Source organism: Herpailurus yagouaroundi, unplaced genomic scaffold, assembly GCF_014898765.1.
Source record: "Herpailurus yagouaroundi ecotype Mexico unplaced genomic scaffold, PumYag 161, whole genome shotgun sequence".
Classification (NCBI taxonomy): Eukaryota; Metazoa; Chordata; class Mammalia; order Carnivora; family Felidae; genus Herpailurus; species Herpailurus yagouaroundi.
Genome location: NW_024412402.1, coordinates 10,700,816 through 10,719,749, shown reverse-complemented (window position 1 = coordinate 10,719,749; position 18,934 = coordinate 10,700,816). Strand labels below are relative to the sequence as shown.

Below are 18,934 nucleotides of genomic sequence, written 5' to 3'. Positions count from 1 at the left end.
CTACCGCCCCCACCCTCCACCCCCACCCGCTGCACATCTGGAGCCCATCAAAAAACTCCGTGCTTGCTCACAATTACGCAAGAGGTCGAGCAGCTGGGAGCTCAGGAAAGGGGGAGGAAGAGAGGAGAAGAAAGCAGAAAACAGCTTTCCAAGCTTGCTTCAGACTTTCCGAAGTGGAAGCAGGGGGAGAGGGCAAAGGCTGGGTGTGGAAGGAAGAGCGGATTTGTGAAGGCCCTCTGCACTTGGCTTGGAGCATCAGGGGTGGATTTCCACACCCCTCCCACCTTTGCCTAGACGCATTTCCCACCTCTGTCACTTCAAATGTGCTCCCTCCAGCTCCAGAAGGAGGGGATTTTTGCTCATTACAGCAGGCAAACCCTGTAGATTCACACTTGCTCAAGCCATCCTTTCTGGTTGCTGTGGATCCCGAACTCAGGCATCATTAGTGTAGGTGTGGCAGCAGGGATACCTCAAGCTAAGATGCATCAAAGCAGAGTGGGCAATGGGGCGGGGTGGGGGTGGGGTACTGGTCTTGTCCACATCCACGGCTCAGGACCTTCCCCTGAACTGAAAAGAACAAGCATTCATTTGGGCAGAAGAAGAAACAAAACCTGTTTCCATTTCCCTCATTGCCTTGAAATTGGAATGCCTTTTTCAACTAGCCTGTTTGGCTATCAACCCGATCACAGTGTACAGACGCTTGTGGGAGCTTTCTAGAATTGGACTAAGCCCTAAATAACCACTTAGCCCCTGCCCTATGAACAGCAAGGCAAAAAAAAAAAAACCAAAAAAAAAAAAAAAAAAAAAAAAACGCTGGGGTGGCCCCCCCCCCAGGAGTGGGAAATGACCCAAACTTCTAGCAATTGCCTGGTTGCTTGACGTTTTGTGTGGGAGAGTAGGCAAGAGCTCGGTTTGGAAAGGTAATATAATCTTCCTAAAGGTCTGCCTCCGTGTAAACCACTCAACTCCCAGGGGTTAAGATGGGAGACTGACACTCGTAGAAATGCTGTCAAAGTCTACGTAAGAGCAATGTACAGCAACCGATTACTGGTGGATCTTCTTGGAGTTTCAAAGCTCGACAGGTGCAATATTACCAAAGGGGCAAGAAGAGGAAACGGAGGGAGAGAGGGGTTGCAGTGAGATGTGCATGGTAAAGGAGAGTTAATTCTGAATTTTTGCTTTGAGAGATTGTTCTGAAGCCTACTCCAGAACCCTATTCCCAACCCTCACTGAGACCCATGCTGAGTATCACTAGCTGTAGTTAACACTTGTCCACCTTAGGACAAAAAGGCTTTGTAAGTAGGTACAGCCATTGCTTCTGGTTAGACTTGAATCTTGAGGATGGGGGGACCTTTTTCTGTTCTATTTTCCTCCGATGACGAGCCAGACCAGACGTGAACTTTTTTAAAAAGCCTATTCTGTACCAACCCTGGAAATCTCTCAGATCCTACACAGTGCGAACAACTTCACATTAATTGGAGGGTAAAACTTCCTGTGTCTGAGATGCATGGGTTGGTAGACTTGGAGGTTTGAAACTACTGAGTAGATGAATTACAGATCTTTCTTAAAAGGAATTCCTGACCACAGAGGTGTGTTCCCTACCTCCTCTATGTGGAATTAATTAATTCAAAGCAGGAACCACAAACCTCCTACATTAAACAGAATGCTCAGTCAGGTCTAATTAGTTTGTTAGTCTCCTTCACAAGAGGCAAACAAAAGAGTCCACTTGATGCCGTGGAGGGATTAGCTGCCAGTCAGGGGGTGTGACAGGGGTTTGGTGTGCTTCACCCGATTAAGGTTACAGGCTGAGAGCCAAGCCACACTTCAGCAACACAGACCAGATACTTGGGATTTCTCTTAAGGGGGAAAAAAAAAAAATCCAGAATCTTGCCTTTCACCGTGAAGATAAAAACTCTATCATTCCCAGACACTAATTACTCATTAGAGAATAGTTTGTCTTCCAAAGAATCCGCTGACATTCAATAGTTTTCTAAGTTAAATAAAAAGAAAGGATGAAGACTTTTCTGAAGGAATTATCAAAACTCCCAAAGCATTCATCACTCACCCCTGGATCACTTACGTCTTACCAGTTTTTCTGATGGGGAAGAGAATACTCACCAATGATTGTTCTTTTTTTGTTTTAATTAGGAATGTTTAATATTTCAATTTTTTTAAATGTGAATTTACTTTTGAGAGACACAGCACATGAGCGGGAGAGGGGCAAAGAGAGCCGGAGACAGAGAATCTAAAGCAGGCTCCACGCTGTCAGCACAAGGCCGGACGTGAACCCACGAACCATGAGATCATGACCTGAGCCAAAGTCTGACGCTCAACTGACTGAGCCACGCAGGTGCCCCCAACCATTGTTCTCTTCTTTAAAGATGGAGCCTCCTGTCTCTGACTCTACAACTGCCCCTGACAAAATTAAGACCAAAAGTCCGTAAGTAACATCAAATTCAAAAGCTCCACCATCAGGAGTGCATGTGTATGTGTGTGCGCTCAAATGTAGAAAAATACACTAGGTGGCACAATACCTGTTAATATGCGGGAAGGCAATGAATACCCTCAGATAGAGATTATTTTCTCTTAAAAAAAACATATCATTAATTTTTAAACTTAGATCCTGTTACATCATCTCAAATCAGCAAGCAGACACCAAAGTATGAGAGAGTCAAGAGTCTAATAAACATTCATTTTATAGTACTTTATTTGATTCAAGAATCTTCCTTCTTTGTGTACACTGGAATGTTATATTCCCTATGTATTTTACAGGGTTACAAAACGTCTTTCATTTTAAATATTACCCCAAAAGTAATTTCAGAAAAAAAAAAAAAAGTTGTGAAACTAAACAGCTTTAAAAAAATCGTATGGACAAGCAACTTTTTCAAACAAAACTGGATTAATAAGATTTCTTGCCTATTTAACTACATGACAGATTTCTTGTCCCAGTCCCCTTCCTCAGAAAAACCTCGTGTGGAAACCAAGCCAGAGATAAGGATTCTTCCCTGATGCAGTTAAGGGAAAGGGAAAGGCCAGAAATTTCTTTGGCAATCAATTCCATCCATGGCCATCTGTGTGTGGCTGCTCTGCTTCGAGGACAGCACACTCTTTGCAGGGGAGGCCAGATGTTGTCCCCAGTGGGAGTGGTACTCTCCAGCCAGCTGGAAGCGCAGCAGGTCACCTAGTCACCCACCTCGCCCCCTTCCTGGGGCTACAGCCCAGCAGCTCAGCCAGCATACGAAGTGCAATACTGGGTTAAAAAGCCCAAGTGGGGCTGGCTGATGGAGTCTTCTTCACTGCAAGAGTAATGGGTGAGATGGGCACGAGGACACGCAAGAGAAAAGGCTCAAGGGAGGAAAAGGAAGGATTTCACAGACAGGGAGAGTTGGAAAGGACCGGGTAACGCACAGAACAGCCAAGAGGAAGGAGGTGGTGAAATCGAGGCAATGTGAGTAGATCACAAAGACCATGAGCTCTCACGTTTTAGCTGAAGTACTCAAAATGTAAAGAACTAGAAGCTTGGGTAGCACCAGCAGCAGACATGATTACCTGTGGATGTGAAATCCCTAACCAGACATAACCATTCTCCTCTCAGGCATCTTGAAGCGGGGCTATGCCATTTGAAAGGTGCTTCTCAGCTACCTGTAATAGTGACACAGGTAGGCTTCACAGTACTGTTCTAAACTGGAGGGACAGGACTGGAAGGAAAACAACTTGGCAGAGGAACGGAGGGATGAGTGGATATAGGAAAATGACAAAGGACGTCCTTTTCTTTTAACTTCTAGACCTCGTGCCCCTTAAGCAGTTCGTCTGAATAGCCTGAAGACCGAGAATTGGTTAGATCAACTGTTTCCAAGAGTGCCGAATATAACGCCTATATACAGATGATCCCAGCACTTGATTGAATGTACAGAAAGAAAAAAAATGAGGGTTAAAGAGTCTGAAAGATCAAAATTTGAAGAGAAAAAGAGGGGAAAAAATAAAAATAAAATGTGAAAGAAAACTTTTTAAACAAAGTACGAAATGTAACTATATTCAGGGATTAAAACAAAGGAGCAACGACTGAGGTGAAGGCAGAGAAGCTGTTTAACTGGGGGTATTCTCTGGAGAGCGTGCTTTCCTGCTGGCCAGTGAAATCTGCCAAAGAAATCAGCAGCCTTTCCCTTTATGTTTGTGTCTTTCTTTGCCAAAGAACGTCTCTGTGACACTTAAACACTGAGGGTGAGTTGAGGGTCCTTGCGCGCAGAGAATCGTGCATTGTACCAGAAAAAAAGGGTCTCCAATGGCTTGTAGATTTGGAAAAAACTCTTCAGCCACTGTTGGCTTCTTCTTTATTAATTCGAAATTTTTCCTTTCTGGTTCCCTCTCCTTGGTATTACAGGATTTCATACTTATCCACTAGGAAAGTGGTCTCTGTGGAAAACCTTACAGGGCTGTTTCCATCTACCTGGGTCACTTTGGTAACCTAGAGAAACAAACAAAGAATAAGGTAAAGCAGGAGGGCAAGTCTCCAAGGTGCCGACTAAATTCTCAGGACAGAATGGATCAAATTCCCTTAAAGCAGCATTAAAAATAACTCAAAAATACTAACAAAGTTCAATTCACAATTGGATCTCACAGCGGCACCCGTCCCCACTGACATGATTAACCGGCTTCCCACACAGAAAAGACAACTGATGGGATGAGATTAGAGTGAGTGGTTATCAAGTAAAAGATCTAGAATGAGTGGCCATTACCCAGGTCCTGCCCCATAAAACCTATGAAGTTCACAGACATTTTATCAGGTTGATCAATTAATATTTTGACCCCAAATGCAAAATTCTAACTCTTCAACTTTATTTGCTTGACTTGCTGTCAAAGTGTAAGTGGCTCTATCACATGTATTTTCTAGACATGGCTGTGTCCTTCTGTAACATCTCGTCTTTTCCTTTTAATTATAAATGTCTAGTTTAATGAATTACCTGTAACAATAGTGCCTGTAATGGCATCAACATGAGGCCTGAACCACTGATTCATATTTTCTAACGAAGTTTTTCAAAAGTTCCCAAACAGGAAAATGTATCCTTTTTTTTTTTTTAAGTTGTTTTGTTGTTGTTTTTTTGTTTTAATTTAAGTATAATCTCTACACCCAGCGTGGAGCTCAAACTCACGACCCCAAAATCAAGAGTCGCATGCTCCTCCTCCAACTGAGCCAGTCAGAAGGCCTGAAAATGTACCATTTCTATTTAATGTCTTGGGTTCAACCACATGCTCCCAATATTGATAGCCTTATGCCTATAATTAAGAGTGGAGAGAGAACTGCTTTTTAAAATGATCCAACACAGGAAGGAAACTGTAATCTCCCAAATACTTAGAGGAGAGCCAGAGACCATCTGGGAAGATAAGATAGTGCCACAATAACAAGCAAATCACCAAGTCAGAGGGAACAATGACAATATGAACCAGGCCCTTGTAATGCAACTTCAAAAACTGGAGTAACAAGGAGTTAAAAATAACGATCTAAAGAAATAGCTCGCAAATTTCCTTTGCTTTGCCTATCTAAAGGGCAAAGTTGGTAACAGAATTGGTTGATGATTATCTGTACTAATGAAGGGATGCAGTAACACAAAAAATCCAAATATTGTATCCATTTGTATTAGAATCACTTTTGAGAGGAAGTAATTTTGCCTTCCAAATAAACTTTCCTTCCTTGTGTTCAAACTGAGTGGCATATAAAAGGGATAAGAAAACCTTGGGTTGCATGTTTTGGTAAAAGGTTTTAAAAATATATGAGATTATTTAGAAAAGCAGGAAACTAAGAGATCTAAATCGTGCACAATCCATAAATACTTTTATATATATTCATATTCAATTCCTTGACCTTGTCCAATCTAGAGAGGAAAACTGAGTTAAAACAGGAGAAGAATTTGACCAAGACCATTCAATGAGAGTCAATAAAGTAATCTGCAGTAAGACCAGCTCTTCTGATTTTTTTTTAACGTTAAGTTCTAGGTCCAATGTAAGACTTGAACTCACAACCCCAAGATCAACAGTCGCATGCTCTACTGACTAAGCCAGCCAGGCACGCGCCCAACTTTTCTGATTTTTGATCCCATGCTGCCTATCTGGCATCTGTCCCACCACTTTCCCCGTTATGTGCTATTAAAAGGTGGTACCTGTATGTTACAGTAGTTTCTTTTGGAGATGAAAGAGACTTGAACAGGGAAGAAATCATTGGGCTGCCCAGCAATGCTGAATTCGAGGCTGCCACTCTTATTTTTGGCATCAATCACTGGCAGGCACCACTCCAAGGTATTTCGTCGACTGTCATGTCGATACTCGCCATCAATCTCGCCAATCACCGGTGCGCCGACACCGGATCTGTCATGAGAAACACCTGTGTCACATTAGCTGTCCAGAGCTGGGAGAATTCTGCCAAGGAAAACCAGCCCCGAATTTGATTATGCTCCTCAAATTCTGCCCACTTTATATGATCCTTGAAAAAAAAAAATGAGGTTCCCTAATAACTGCAAGGATCAAACAGTCTTAGCACCTTGGCCAAAGGGTCCCACTCACTGCCTTTTATAGATATGGATACATGCAACCATGGGGTAATTGGCAGATATATCCGTGGGCTGCTCCAACTTGTGGATCAGATCTGAAGCTAGCAGGGGTCTGAGACTGATGAACATGTGAAGGGGGGTGTATTTCCAAAAGTCCTGCACCAAGGGTCTGTTGCCCTGTCAAGAAAGAATTTTAACATAATGCAGCTCTCTTTATAGGTGACAATGGGGGGAAAACAGGGTGATTGTAGTGGTGGGAAACCTTACACACCATTACGTGGTTATTTAGAAATGGAAATAAATTGTCTTTGAGAAGAGTTTTCAAAAGACCTTAGAACAAAAAAAAAAAAAAAAAGACCTTAGAACATTTCAAAACTTGTACTTGACGCCAATGGGTCTGATTTACAATCCAGTAAGCGGACTTTTATTTGATAAGTGAAAACACAATTTCCTCTGCCCAGAATGTGAACGTGACGGGAGAAAAGACACACAGCTGTTCTTTAGTCTGCAAGAGAACCAGGGCTAGTTAGGATGTACTCTGTACCCCCAAATGTGGCTGATCGGCAGTGTCACCCCTCCTACACATTCTAAATTTACCATCTTTTAATTCGCCAATGACATTAAATGCTTGTATTAGGGACACAGTAAATAAGGAAGACAAACATTTTAAGGGCGATACAACATGATCAGCTCTTCCCTATCCATTTTATGGTCCCAGTTGTATATATGTTTCTTCCTCTGCTCTTGTTCCGATTCCGATTCCGATCTCTAAAATCGAATCAGTTCTAGACAACAGAGTGAAATGTTGTGTAAGGGTCTTTTCTGGAGACTACTGCAAAACTGAACTAAGACACAGGAAACCACCATAACCACAATTATAGGGTAGATGGAGAGGCCTAAAAATTGTGGCATCCTAAAAATAGCGTAGTAAAACAAATCTTGACAAAACAAAACCCACACCTGTCACCAACGCCCAACCCCTACAATGGTTCAAGGTAGCCATCTATTGTTCTAAAAGAATAACCATGCTGTGAAGAATAAGATAGTTACTCCAATAAAGAAGAGATTGGTAATAAAGCATACTTTTTATTTTTTTAATTTTTAAAAAAATGTTTGAGAGAGAGAAGATGAGAAGGAGTGGGGGAAGGGCAGAGAGAGGGAGACAGAGAATCCCAAGCAGTTTCCACATTGTTAGCACAGAGCCCCATTCAGGGCTCGATCCCATGAACTGAGAGGTCATGACCTGAGCCAAAGTCAAGAGTTGGACACTTAACCTACTGAGCCACTCAGGTGCCCCAAGCATATTTTTTTTAATGGAAAAATAAGAATGACTAAAAACCAGGGGCGCCTGGATAGCTGAGTCAGTTGAGTGTCCAACTTTGGCTCAGGTCATGATCTCACAGTTCTTAGGTTTGAGCCCTGCATCAGGTTTGGGCTGACAGCTCAGAGCCTGGAGCCTGCTTCAGATTCTGTGTCTCCCTCTCGCTCTGTCCCTCTACCACTTGTGCTCTGCCTCTCTCTCATAAATAAATATTAAAAAAAAAATTTTTTTTTAAATCCTTCCATTTAAAAAGAATGATTAAAAACCTGACCTGGCCACATAAATGTCTGAAGGACATCAAAAAGGAAACAAAACTACAAATTAAATTAGTACCATTTTCTCTGCAATAACAATATAACAATAAAAATACATTAAGAATATGCTTATTAGGTATAATGACACCCAATACTTAATCATGGGAGGTAGGTACTGAGAGGAAGAGGAGAGGGGCTAGGAATTCATTGGTGATATAATAGCACACACTCAATGGAAGTGAGTGCTAGTGAGATTAACTTGAGGGAGAAAGTATTTCTAGATGATCTTGGAAAGTAGGCCATTTAAGCACAGAACAAAAACTTATTGGAACTGATTTTCTAGGGGTGATGGATATTATCATTATCTTTATTGTGGTGATGGTTTCACAAGTGTCTATGTGTCAAAACTTATCAAATTGTACAATTTAAATATGTGTAGTTTGTGGTAGGTCAACTAAACCACAATAAAACTGTTAGGAAATTCACTAAAACTAATGTAGATATGTATTCCAGCAAGAATAGTTCCCTTGAAAATGTACTCTCAGGGCACCTGAGTGGCTCAGTCGGTTAAGCGTCCGACTTCAGCTCAGGTCATGATTTCACAGCTTGTTGAGTTCAAGTCCCATGTCGGGCTCTGTGCTGACAGCTCAGAGCCTGAAGCCTCCTTCAGATTCTGTGTCTCCATCTCTCTCTGCCCTCCCCGCCCCCCGCCCATGCTCTGTCTCTGTCTCTCTCAAAAGTAAATAAACGTTAAAAAAAAAAAAAGAAAGGAAGGAAGAAAGAAAGAAAGAAAAAATGTACTCTCATCTTTAAATTTTTTTTCAACGTTTTTATTTATTTTTGGGACAGAGAAAGACAGAGCATGAATGGGGGAGGGGCAGAGAGAGAGGGAGACACAGAATCGGAAACAGGCTCCAGGCTCCAAGCCATCCGCCCAGAGCCTGACGCGGGGCTCGAACTCATGGACCGCGAGATCGTGACCTGGCTGAAGTCGGACGCTTAACTGACTGCGCCACCCAGGCGCCCCTGTACTCTCATCTTTAGCTGAAAGTTTAGAGAGCAAAGTGAAGATTCAGTCAGATTTAATTTCTTTGAGTAGCAAACAAAACTGAGAATGGTTTTTGACAGGGAACTGGCTCCTCCTTCTGGAAATCTTCATTACTACAGGAACAAACAGGCCCAACATCTGAAAACACAGCTCTAGAACTACAACTGGCTGTTTGAGTTGGTTTTAAAACCGTAAATCCACTCCTTTTAACGTGTACAGCTCTGTGCACTTTGACTATGTAATCTCGTAAGCACTATCACAATCAAGTCAGAGAACATTTCCATCATCCTCAAAAGTTCTCTTGTGCCCTGTTAGTCAACTGCCTTCCTCTCTATCTCCTGACTTCTGTTCTAGGAGTATGACACATTTTCACAATGTCCGATAAGTGGAACCGTATAGTATCGATTTGTATCTGGTTTCTTTTACAACTGATCTTTTTAGGAAGCAGATTTTTATGATGGATAGCCAACTGAGTGCTGCCTCCAAAACAAGTTCCGAAAGGTTAGTTCTAGAAGCCCAGCACAGAAAAAACTGATTATGTCGGGGACACCACTTACGGGAGTGGGATGGTGATAATCACATCATTCAGTTCTAAATGATCTTCTTGCAGCTCATATTCTATGTTGACATCACAGCCATTTCCACTCTCTGAGGGCCAGCAATTAACTGAGAAGAAAAGCAAAGCAGGAATACTCAAATACTAAAAGGAGAGTGGAGAAAAGTTAAGACGGCAAATCAAAACTGACAGCTGCAGGCCTTAAATATCCTAACATAAACTATTATAAATAACAGTTTCAAAAGTAAAGCTATTAAAAATGAAAGCTCATGATTAACATACACAAAACCCAGCACTAAGTCCATTTTGAAAGAAGGTCATTTTGTCAAAAAAGCATTCTGCTGTGGCAATGAATGCAGAGTGTACAAGCCAGGGCTATTTGTGGTTCTCAGTGTGGACTAGTTTAGTGGGACTGACCAGAAGCACTTACTTGTCAGTGGAATAAAAGATTCTTCTGTGGTTTGTAGCCTCCACTTTAGTACCCCTACGTCACTGTTGACTGGGAACGACTTCTCTGGATTCTTCAAGCCAATTAGAGATTCTGCAGTGAAAAGTTTTTTATCCACATTTGGATGGGTCTAAAATAAGAAGGAAAAGAAAACTTCTGAGTTTCAGGCATTATGAGACAGGAAATAGGGGTGCCTGGTGGCTTAGTCAGTTAAGCGTCCAACTCTCGATTTCAACTGAGGTCATGATCTCACAGTTCTTGAGACTGAGCTTTCAGCCAGAGCCTGTGTCTCTGCTTTCAGCCAGAGCCTGCTTGGGATCCTCTCTCTCCCTCTCTTTCTGCCCCTCCCCCACTCATGCTCATTCTCTCTTTCAAAATAATAAACATGAAAAAAAAAAAAACCGCCAGAAATTTATGTTAAAAAAAAAAAAAAGAAAAGAAATTCCTTCTGGTCTTACATGGCCCATAATCTAAATATCTAAGATAGAATACCATGGGGCACCTGGCCAGGCCAGTTGGTGGAGCATGCAACTCTTGATCTCAGGGTTGTGAGTTCAAGCCCTTAATAGAAGAGAATAGGAGTACCTAAAAAATGCCAATTCCTTTTGATTTGAAGAAAAATTTCCCTTCTTTGAAGAATTTTAAAAAGATTTAAGACATTTTAAAAGTAATAATTAAAATAATTTCAAGTCTAAACTATTTTGTTTGTAATTGAACAAGTTAATAACTTTGTAATTGAAAAAAGTTAAATACATTCAACCAAGTCCTTTCTAAAAATACTTCACAGGAAGCAACATCATGGTAGAGGCAGGCAAGCCAAGTAGAAGACTAAGGTTAGATGCTGATCAGTTGCCAGGGTCAGATATGAGTCCTGGCCTTATAGTCAGCAGGCAGGAGAGGGAAAAGTTCTGTTGAAAGGTTAGCTGCAATCTTGCCAAGAGCACTCAAGTTGTTAAAATTCAGGCCATGTAAGATGGACTACAGAAATCATATTAATGGGGCGCCTGAATAGCGCAGTCAGTTAAACATCCAACTCTTGATTCTGACTCAGGTCATGATCTCAGAGTTTGCAGAGTTTGATGCCCCGCATGGGCTCTGTGCTGACAGTGCCAGAGCCTGCTTGAGATTCTCCCTCTTTCTCTGCCCTTCCCCGGCTCACACTCTCAGTCTCTCTCAAAAAATAAATAAATAAACTTTAAAAAGAAATCAGGGGCACCTGGGTGGCTCAGTCGGTTAAGGGTCCGACATCAGCTCAGGTCACGATCTCAATTTGTGGGTTCGAGCCCCACGTCGGGCTCTGTGCTGACAGCTCAGAGCCTGGAGCCTGCTTCGGATTCTGTGTCTCCCTCTCTCTCTGCCCCTCCCCCCAAAATAAATAAATATATAATATAAAAAAAAGAAAAAAGAAATGTTTTCTGTGTTCTATGGTTCAAAGGAGAAACTCCAGTTGACTCCCTTATCCAAAACCTCTCCACACCTGTAGCTGCACCCCCTTCTTATCTTCATTCTCTACATGAAGACGAATTCGGCCAAACTTATCGTCTGAGATCCTAAGCATGATCATGCCATGCAACTCCATATTCTGCAATCCTCCATCTCGGCCACAGGTGAGTGTGATCTTTTCCTCAATCTTCATGTGCACACTGTAGGGAAAAAGTAATAAAATCTGTTCATAAAAGCAGGAACCAGAATTCCCTTTCTCCAGGGTTTAATGGTAATGAGCCATCAACAACTTATTTTAAGGTGCTACTGCTGTACGTACAAAATTTAAAGCACTAGATTCAGCCCACAAAGTCTCAGCTGTGCAAACAATGTCATTCACTAAAGAAAGGGTTATAATGGCAGAAGTATGGAAATAACTCAAGTGTCTATCAGGAGGGAACTGCTTAAACACATAAAGGTACGTCCACAAAAATGAACACTGCTATGAAGAAACGGGGCAACAACTGAAAATGCTTTTCATCTGAAAATAATTTCAACAATGAAAAAAATTAAAATTATACCAGAAATACATTTATACACTTTTTAAATGCTGTTAACGTTTTGCCCCACCGTCTGTTTTATCATTTGCATACTCTCTACAACTATTATTTGATTTCTTTTCCTGAACCATTTAGAGGCAGATTATACATACCATGGCCTTTTAGCCCTAAACACTTCAGAGTATTCCAAGAATAGGATATTCTCTTACATAACCAAAGTACACATTAACTTCGTAAAGGAACATTGACACTTTGTTTAATCTACCAACCATATGCCAATTTTGTCAGCTGACCTAATAATGTCCTTTAAAGTTGTACAAGATCCAGTTTAGGATAAAGTCTTACATTTAGATGTCACGTCTTTATAGCTTCAAATAAGGATATTCTCATCTCCAAAATAAGTAAGTGAAAAAAGCAACTGGAAAATGTACCTAGTATGTTATTACCACTTACATATAAAAAGAAAAAAATACATATATTTTTATTCATCTACATATAGACTATACTCCTCAGAAGAATACAAGAAGAAACTAATTAATACTAGTTGCCTCTGAAAACACAAACTTGCCTGGCTGGGTGGGAGAAAGACTTTTAATTGTAACACTCTTTGAACCTTTTGAATTTTGAACTATATGAATGTATCACCTAACACAAAAAAATAAGTGAAACAAAAAGTGCTGCCTCTCTGGGCAATTATGAAGTACAAACTATCCATATCCTTTACTACAACTATTTTTAACTGGGTGAACTGCAGAAGCTAAGAAGAATATTCTGGCATCCTATTTTGTTCTCTGTTCCACCACAGAAGTCTTCCCAGAAACAGAGGAATGAGACTCAAGACCACAAAGGAGCGCATCTTCAAATAGTGCAGGGGCCCATGCGTCTTCACAAGAGTCTGCTCCGTGCTCAGCAAGTATTTCATCATTTAGCAAAGAACCTCGAGCCCTCTCTAATACATGACAGTTTCCAGCATCTTTTTAAAATAGTGTCACACACTAAGCAACCACCAGGAACAGCAAAGGAGCTTTAGCGATTTAAGAGATTTATCCCAATGTATCCCTGTTCATTTCATACAGAAAAGGATATACAAAACACTCCTCTTTCATGCACACCTGATAAAAGTATTCTCCCAGACTCATCTTTCACTTGACCCCAAAACCATCAGCAACAGTAGAAGGTCTGGGCTTCAAGACAAGAAATCTGAGTCATGAATATGTGAACTTGGTAACTAAAAATGTTACCAACCAATCCTTAGATCAGAAACAAATCAAAATATTCTATACTGAGTTTAAGTACTGAAAAGGCAAATGAAGTTAATTTGCTATTAAAGATATTTATACATTTTGTATTAAAGATTGGTTCTCCTGAAAGTTTAATTAGAAGAAGACATGCCAAAATACAGTGTAGGGCTGCTACACCTCTAGCTCTCTAATTCAAGTCCACTTTTTTTTTAAAATATGGAAGCTTCTCAAATTTGCGTGTCATCCTTGCACAGAGGCCATGCTCATCTTCTCTGTACCGTTCCCATTTTAGTTTATGTGCTGCCCAAGAGAGCACTAATTCAACTCCACTTTAAGAAACAAGGCACACACTAGCCATGAAGACAAGTTACTTATAAATTTAGCCAGCAGAGTTGATAAAAGGTAAGTTCTAAACTTCATAGGAAATAAATAGCTGAGAGCCACAGTTAAAATCACGGTTAAAAAAAAAAAAAAAAAAAAAAGACCCCGTGCTAAAATCTGGAATATATTCTAAGTCTTTTTTTTTTTTTTTAACACTTTGATTTTATCATTATTTTTTTAATGTTTACTTATCTTGAGAGAGAAGGAGAGAGAGAGCAAGTGAGCGTGAGCAAGGGAGGGGCAGAGAGAGAGGGAGAGAGAAAGAATCCCAAGCAGGGTCCATGCTGTCGTCACAGAACCCAACCCGGAGCTCAATCTCACGAACCATGAGATCAGGACCTGAGCCAAAATCAAGAGTCAGAAGTTTAACCAACTGAGCCAACCAGGTGTCCCTAAAATATATCCTAAGTCTTTTAAATTCTAGAAAAACTAAAAGTCACATAAAGAATTTGTAATGCGCTAAAATAAACATTTTTAAATATATGGTCTGTTCTTACTGAAAAAGTTACTACTCACCTTTCCATATTAATGGGTGGAGCATGCACTTTGGTTGCATCAGAAGTACGCTTGCCCATATTGGAGGACATGATAGTTTCACCTTCAGATTTCAATTTGTCTACAAAATTATCTACTTCCTTCCCTTTGGCTCCAAGTTTCAAAGCCTTGCTGGGGCCTGAAGGCCTAAGTGGAAGAATAAGAAATAACAAAGTAAGAAAAAACATACACATGATTTTTAAAAATTAGTGAATTAGTAACCCCATATCATTGAAGCTTTCCCTAAAGCTGTTCTTTAAGAGGCATGTGCAGATCTCAAGGGAAAAATCAAAGTATCCTAGGGTTTAGTGGAGAATTAGACTATTCCCTGCCCAAACTGGCAGCCGAGTCACTATTAATATGTAAGCTTCAAGTACCTAAAGAGCAAAGGTACATTTATGTAAGCATGCATGATCAGATGAAAACTTTGTACTTTTCGTCCGGATAAATACACCTGTGCATAAAGTGTTGCACATAGTACTTTCAGGTAGTTCAGATTCTCCCTGAAAGCCATTCACACTTAGATTAAAAAATGCTCCATAAACAGTTAAATAGCCCCTTCTTTCCCAAAGTAAGGCAACTCTATGGTATAATTTGTAAAAGAACTCTTTAACACAAAAATTCTCTACCTTCAGATTTCTCCTTTATCCCTTTATTATGTAGCCAATGTAACCAAATTTAATATTACATCTTACTTCATCAAGTCATTCATAATTTCAACTTGCCAGAAATCAGTTATCACTCCACAACACACACATACAGCCTTCATCTGCCATTCTAGGGTTGCTGGTGATACACTGGACTATACCTGGCTGGTGCAGGTGCCACTTTTGGTTTATCGGTTTCAATGATGGTCTCTGTGATCATGGCAGCTGTGCTGCCTCCAGATACTGCAGAGCTTCCAAATCCTCCAAATCCTGGTGCTTTTTTGCCCTGCCTCTCTGCATCTCTTCGGGCCTGTTGTAATTCCTTTGCTTTACGCCGCATCTCAGCCTTGGCTTCACGTTCTTGAGTCTACACAAAGAGACATCCATGGATGTGGCTTTGAATATAGGAAAATCAAAATACTAAAAGTCTAAAAGAAAGACACCGAACAAGAACTCCCAAAGAAGACCCTATTTACCTCTCTAACTGCTCTGAACACCTTCTCCTCGTGAGAATCCATTTCCGTGAAGGTTCTAATCTGTGCCAGGTTAACATTCTCCCGGTATCCCAGGGCAACGATTTCATCAAAAGCAAAAATTAAATCAAAACAGTGCTCAGATATTTCATTCTCCTCTAAGGCTCGGCAATACTCAGGTATCTAATAGTGGACAGCAATGGAAAAGAGATTTAAGATCTATCAGCATTTATGTTTCCCAAGTCTTATTCTTTAAAGTACACATATTAAAAAAAAGTAAAATAAAATACACAGATTTCAAAAATCCTGAATCCCTCTGTTAGATCCTCTACCCTTTCTTTTAAGCAAGACTTTGGCATAAAGTGTGTGTGTGTGTGTGTGTGTGTGTGAGAGTGTGTGTGTGTGTGTGTGCGCGCGCGCGCATGTTGTGTTGTATTGTGTTATATCAATAAGTCTTATCTGGGGCACCTGGCTGGCTCAGTAGATAGAGAATACAACTTGATCTTAGGGTTGTTAAGTTTGAGCCCCATGGTGGGTGTAGAGATAACTTAAAAATAAAATCTTAAAAAATAAATAGGGGCGCCTGGGTGGCTTAGGCGAATTAAGCAGCTAACCTTTTTTTTAATGTTTATTTTTATAGAGTGTGTGTGCACACTCTCTCTTAAAATAAATATTTAAATAGATAAATAAATCTTATCTGATAAACATGATCTAAAAATATGGACACACAAGTGTCAGAACCACAAAAACAGATCGAAGCAACCACTTAAGGTCTGTGAAAGGAAAGGTCAGTTTGCACATTCTCTTTTGGGATACTTAGTCTAGGAGGGCACAAAGTGTTTGCTGAATGAATAGGGAAGAAGCTGTAGCAATAAACTGCTGGGGTAGGGGTGGGAGACATGCGGCACGCAAACTGATAAGCAGCAGCTGCTTTGGGGGATAACAGTTTCATAGAGAAAATTTAAAGCAAAAAACTATAACCCACCATTACAAAAGGACTCTTACCACTCTTGAGAAAAGCCTTAGGGTCTCCAGATCTTCTAAGATGTTGCTGTTTTTGGTAGTGATCAGCACCATATACAGTTTCTCCATAGGCTGGTAGACATATCTTACACTCTCTGTTTCAACAAATGTATGCTGTTTTCCAGTGTTCATGAGCTTTGGAAACGCTGCTAACAAGCCCTCAATACGAGTTCGGGTCATCTCCACAAACTGTCGAGAAACAATAGCCTTTCCTGCTTTCGTGCAGACCGCTGCTGCCAACAGCACCTGCCAGGAACATACATGAAGTAAATACAAATTATTTCTTCAAATCTGTTTTCTTAGCATCCTCAGATCTTACACAGAATGCCACACTCAGTCATTCAGTGACTTGACCTTCAAACTCTACTTCATTGTTCTTTTCATTCTAGTATGTAATTCATAAAGTAAAACTACAATAGAGGAAAATGAAACTATCATTCCTATTTTGCAATACCACAGCTTAAGAAAAACTTAGTTAAAAAAAACAAAACACCTTTTTCCAAGTCTCCAAATATGTTTGTTAACAGATTCCCTAGAACTCAGAAACGGACTGCTCTTTGCTTTGGCAGACCCATGAAGAATAGTTAAAAACTTTTTCTAAGAACAGAAATCTCCACAGCAAAACAGGTCTGACCAGGATTAAAGGTTTAATGGAAGCCCCTTGACCTTTCCTTTCATTTTTACCTAGAACATGGATCCAATCTAGTGAGTCTAAGTTGATCTTTTGCTCTTTGATTAATAACGTTCCCATCCCACACTATCTTACCTCCAGATATGTAAACAATCTGTAAAATAAGAAACTGAATGACTCAATGTTTTACACAGGTTGTGACACCAATCAATGATCAAGACCTACAGCCTTTTCTCACAGTCTGGCATTCATTAAACAAAACAAAGCACCAAAAGAAGACGAAGAGACCTCAAATGCCATTAGCAGGGGAGTAAGAAAATTAAGTACAGTATTAACCATCTCTACAGTGCAGGAACCCAAGAATTCACAAATACGAGTAACAAAAGGACTATTTACACATTTCAGAAGCCTCAACGCTGGGATACAACATCTGAAATAGCAGTATCCCACTAATCAGACTTTGCAGCTTTACAGAAGCTGCCGAATAAGCGAGCAACTTGAAGAAAAAACAATTTAGTCAATTCAAATATTCCTATAGTCTCAGTACATCAATAGAGTTCTATAACAATTAGATGAGAACACAATGTCCTTATGCACCAAGACTAGGTAATTAGGTTATTTGGGAGATAATTACCATCATGTTTACTTCCAAGCAGCTAGGTGAAAACAATTTATATTAGAGAAGTGTTTGGTCTATAGAGGTTCAGGGGCTCCTGGGTGGCTCAGTCAGTTGAGCGACAAACTCTTGATTTCATCTCAGGTCATGAGATCGAGCCCCATGCTGGGCTCAGGGCTGCTGAGCATGGAGCCTGCATGAGATTCTTTTCTCTCTCTGTCCGTCCCCTGCACACACACATGAGCTCTCTCTCAAAATAAATAAGTAAACATTAAAAAAAAAAAGGTGGGGGGGGGCTTCAAATCTTCATGTTCACTTTAAGAAACTGCCCGGGCCATCAGGGTATGCACTGGAAAAGCCACTAAGTATCTGAATGATGTCATTTACAGAAGCAATCTGTACCACTCTGTCACCACAAAGGTAGAGTTGGTAGGTGTGCCCAAGGCCAACCAGTGGGGCTGGACAAGAGTTGGTGGCCCAAAAAGAATACTGAATTTTTACTGTACATGCTTAAAAATGCACAGAGAAATGCTGAACTTAGGGTTTAGACGTAGATTCTCTGATCACTGAGCACATCCAGGTGAACAAAGCCCCCAAGATGGGGAGAACTTACAGAGCTCGTGGTCACATCTACCCATACATGAGCTCTCTCTGCCACACTGAGATGATACTTACTGAAAAAGAGGAGACTGTTCCTAAACCAGAAAAGGAGATTGCACAGAAGAAAAAAAAAAAACCCCAGAAGAAACTGAAGAAACAAAGACTGATGGCCTGGGAGTCAATTCCGTATAAAATAAGTGCAAATATGGGGTGCCTGGGTGGCTCAGTCGGTTGAGCCTCTGACTTCGGCTCAGGTCATTATCTCACAATTTTTGAGTTCAAGCCCCACATCAGGCTCTGAGCTGACAGCTGGGAGCCTGGAGCCTGTTTTGGATTCTGTATCTCCTTCTCTCTCTCTGCCCCTCCCCCACTCATGCTGTCTCTCTCTCTCTCTCTCTCTCCCCTTCAAAAATAAATAAACATTAAAAACATACACATATATTTTTAAATAAATGTAAATAAAATTTAAAGTAGGGAAAAAATGTTTTTTTAAAAAAATGTCCTAAGTCATAAATACCATCAGAAAAAAATCTTGTTTTGTAAATTACTTTTTTTTTTTTAATTTTTTTTTTCAACGTTTATTTATTTTTGGGACAGAGAGAGACAGAGCATGAACAGGGGAGGGGCAGAGAGAGAG

The 18,934-nt window shown here is 40.5% G+C and overlaps 1 protein-coding gene and 1 non-coding gene across 2 annotated transcripts in view; both read right to left on the bottom strand.

Moving 5' to 3' along the window:
• Positions 1-2,685: 2,685 nt before the first annotated feature.
• ARCN1 (archain 1 coat protein complex I subunit delta) overlaps positions 2,686-18,934 on the bottom strand; it is a 27,589-nt gene continuing 11,340 nt past the window's right edge. Inside the window, exons 2-10 of the mRNA XM_040483203.1 lie at positions 16,433-16,696; positions 15,431-15,610; positions 15,116-15,321; positions 14,290-14,454; positions 11,647-11,812; positions 10,152-10,299; positions 9,723-9,831; positions 6,156-6,360; positions 2,686-4,465 (exon numbers count right to left, since the gene is read on the bottom strand). Of these exons, the coding sequence (XP_040339137.1) occupies positions 4,376-4,465; positions 6,156-6,360; positions 9,723-9,831; positions 10,152-10,299; positions 11,647-11,812; positions 14,290-14,454; positions 15,116-15,321; positions 15,431-15,610; positions 16,433-16,696 (1,533 nt within the window). The 3' untranslated portion in view covers positions 2,686-4,375. The remainder of the gene's footprint in view (positions 4,466-6,155; positions 6,361-9,722; positions 9,832-10,151; positions 10,300-11,646; positions 11,813-14,289; positions 14,455-15,115; positions 15,322-15,430; positions 15,611-16,432; positions 16,697-18,934) is intronic.
• On the bottom strand, positions 13,602-13,708 carry LOC121035684 (U6 spliceosomal RNA). The gene has a single exon (XR_005793023.1). It is a non-coding gene; the product is annotated as a U6 spliceosomal RNA (small nuclear RNA).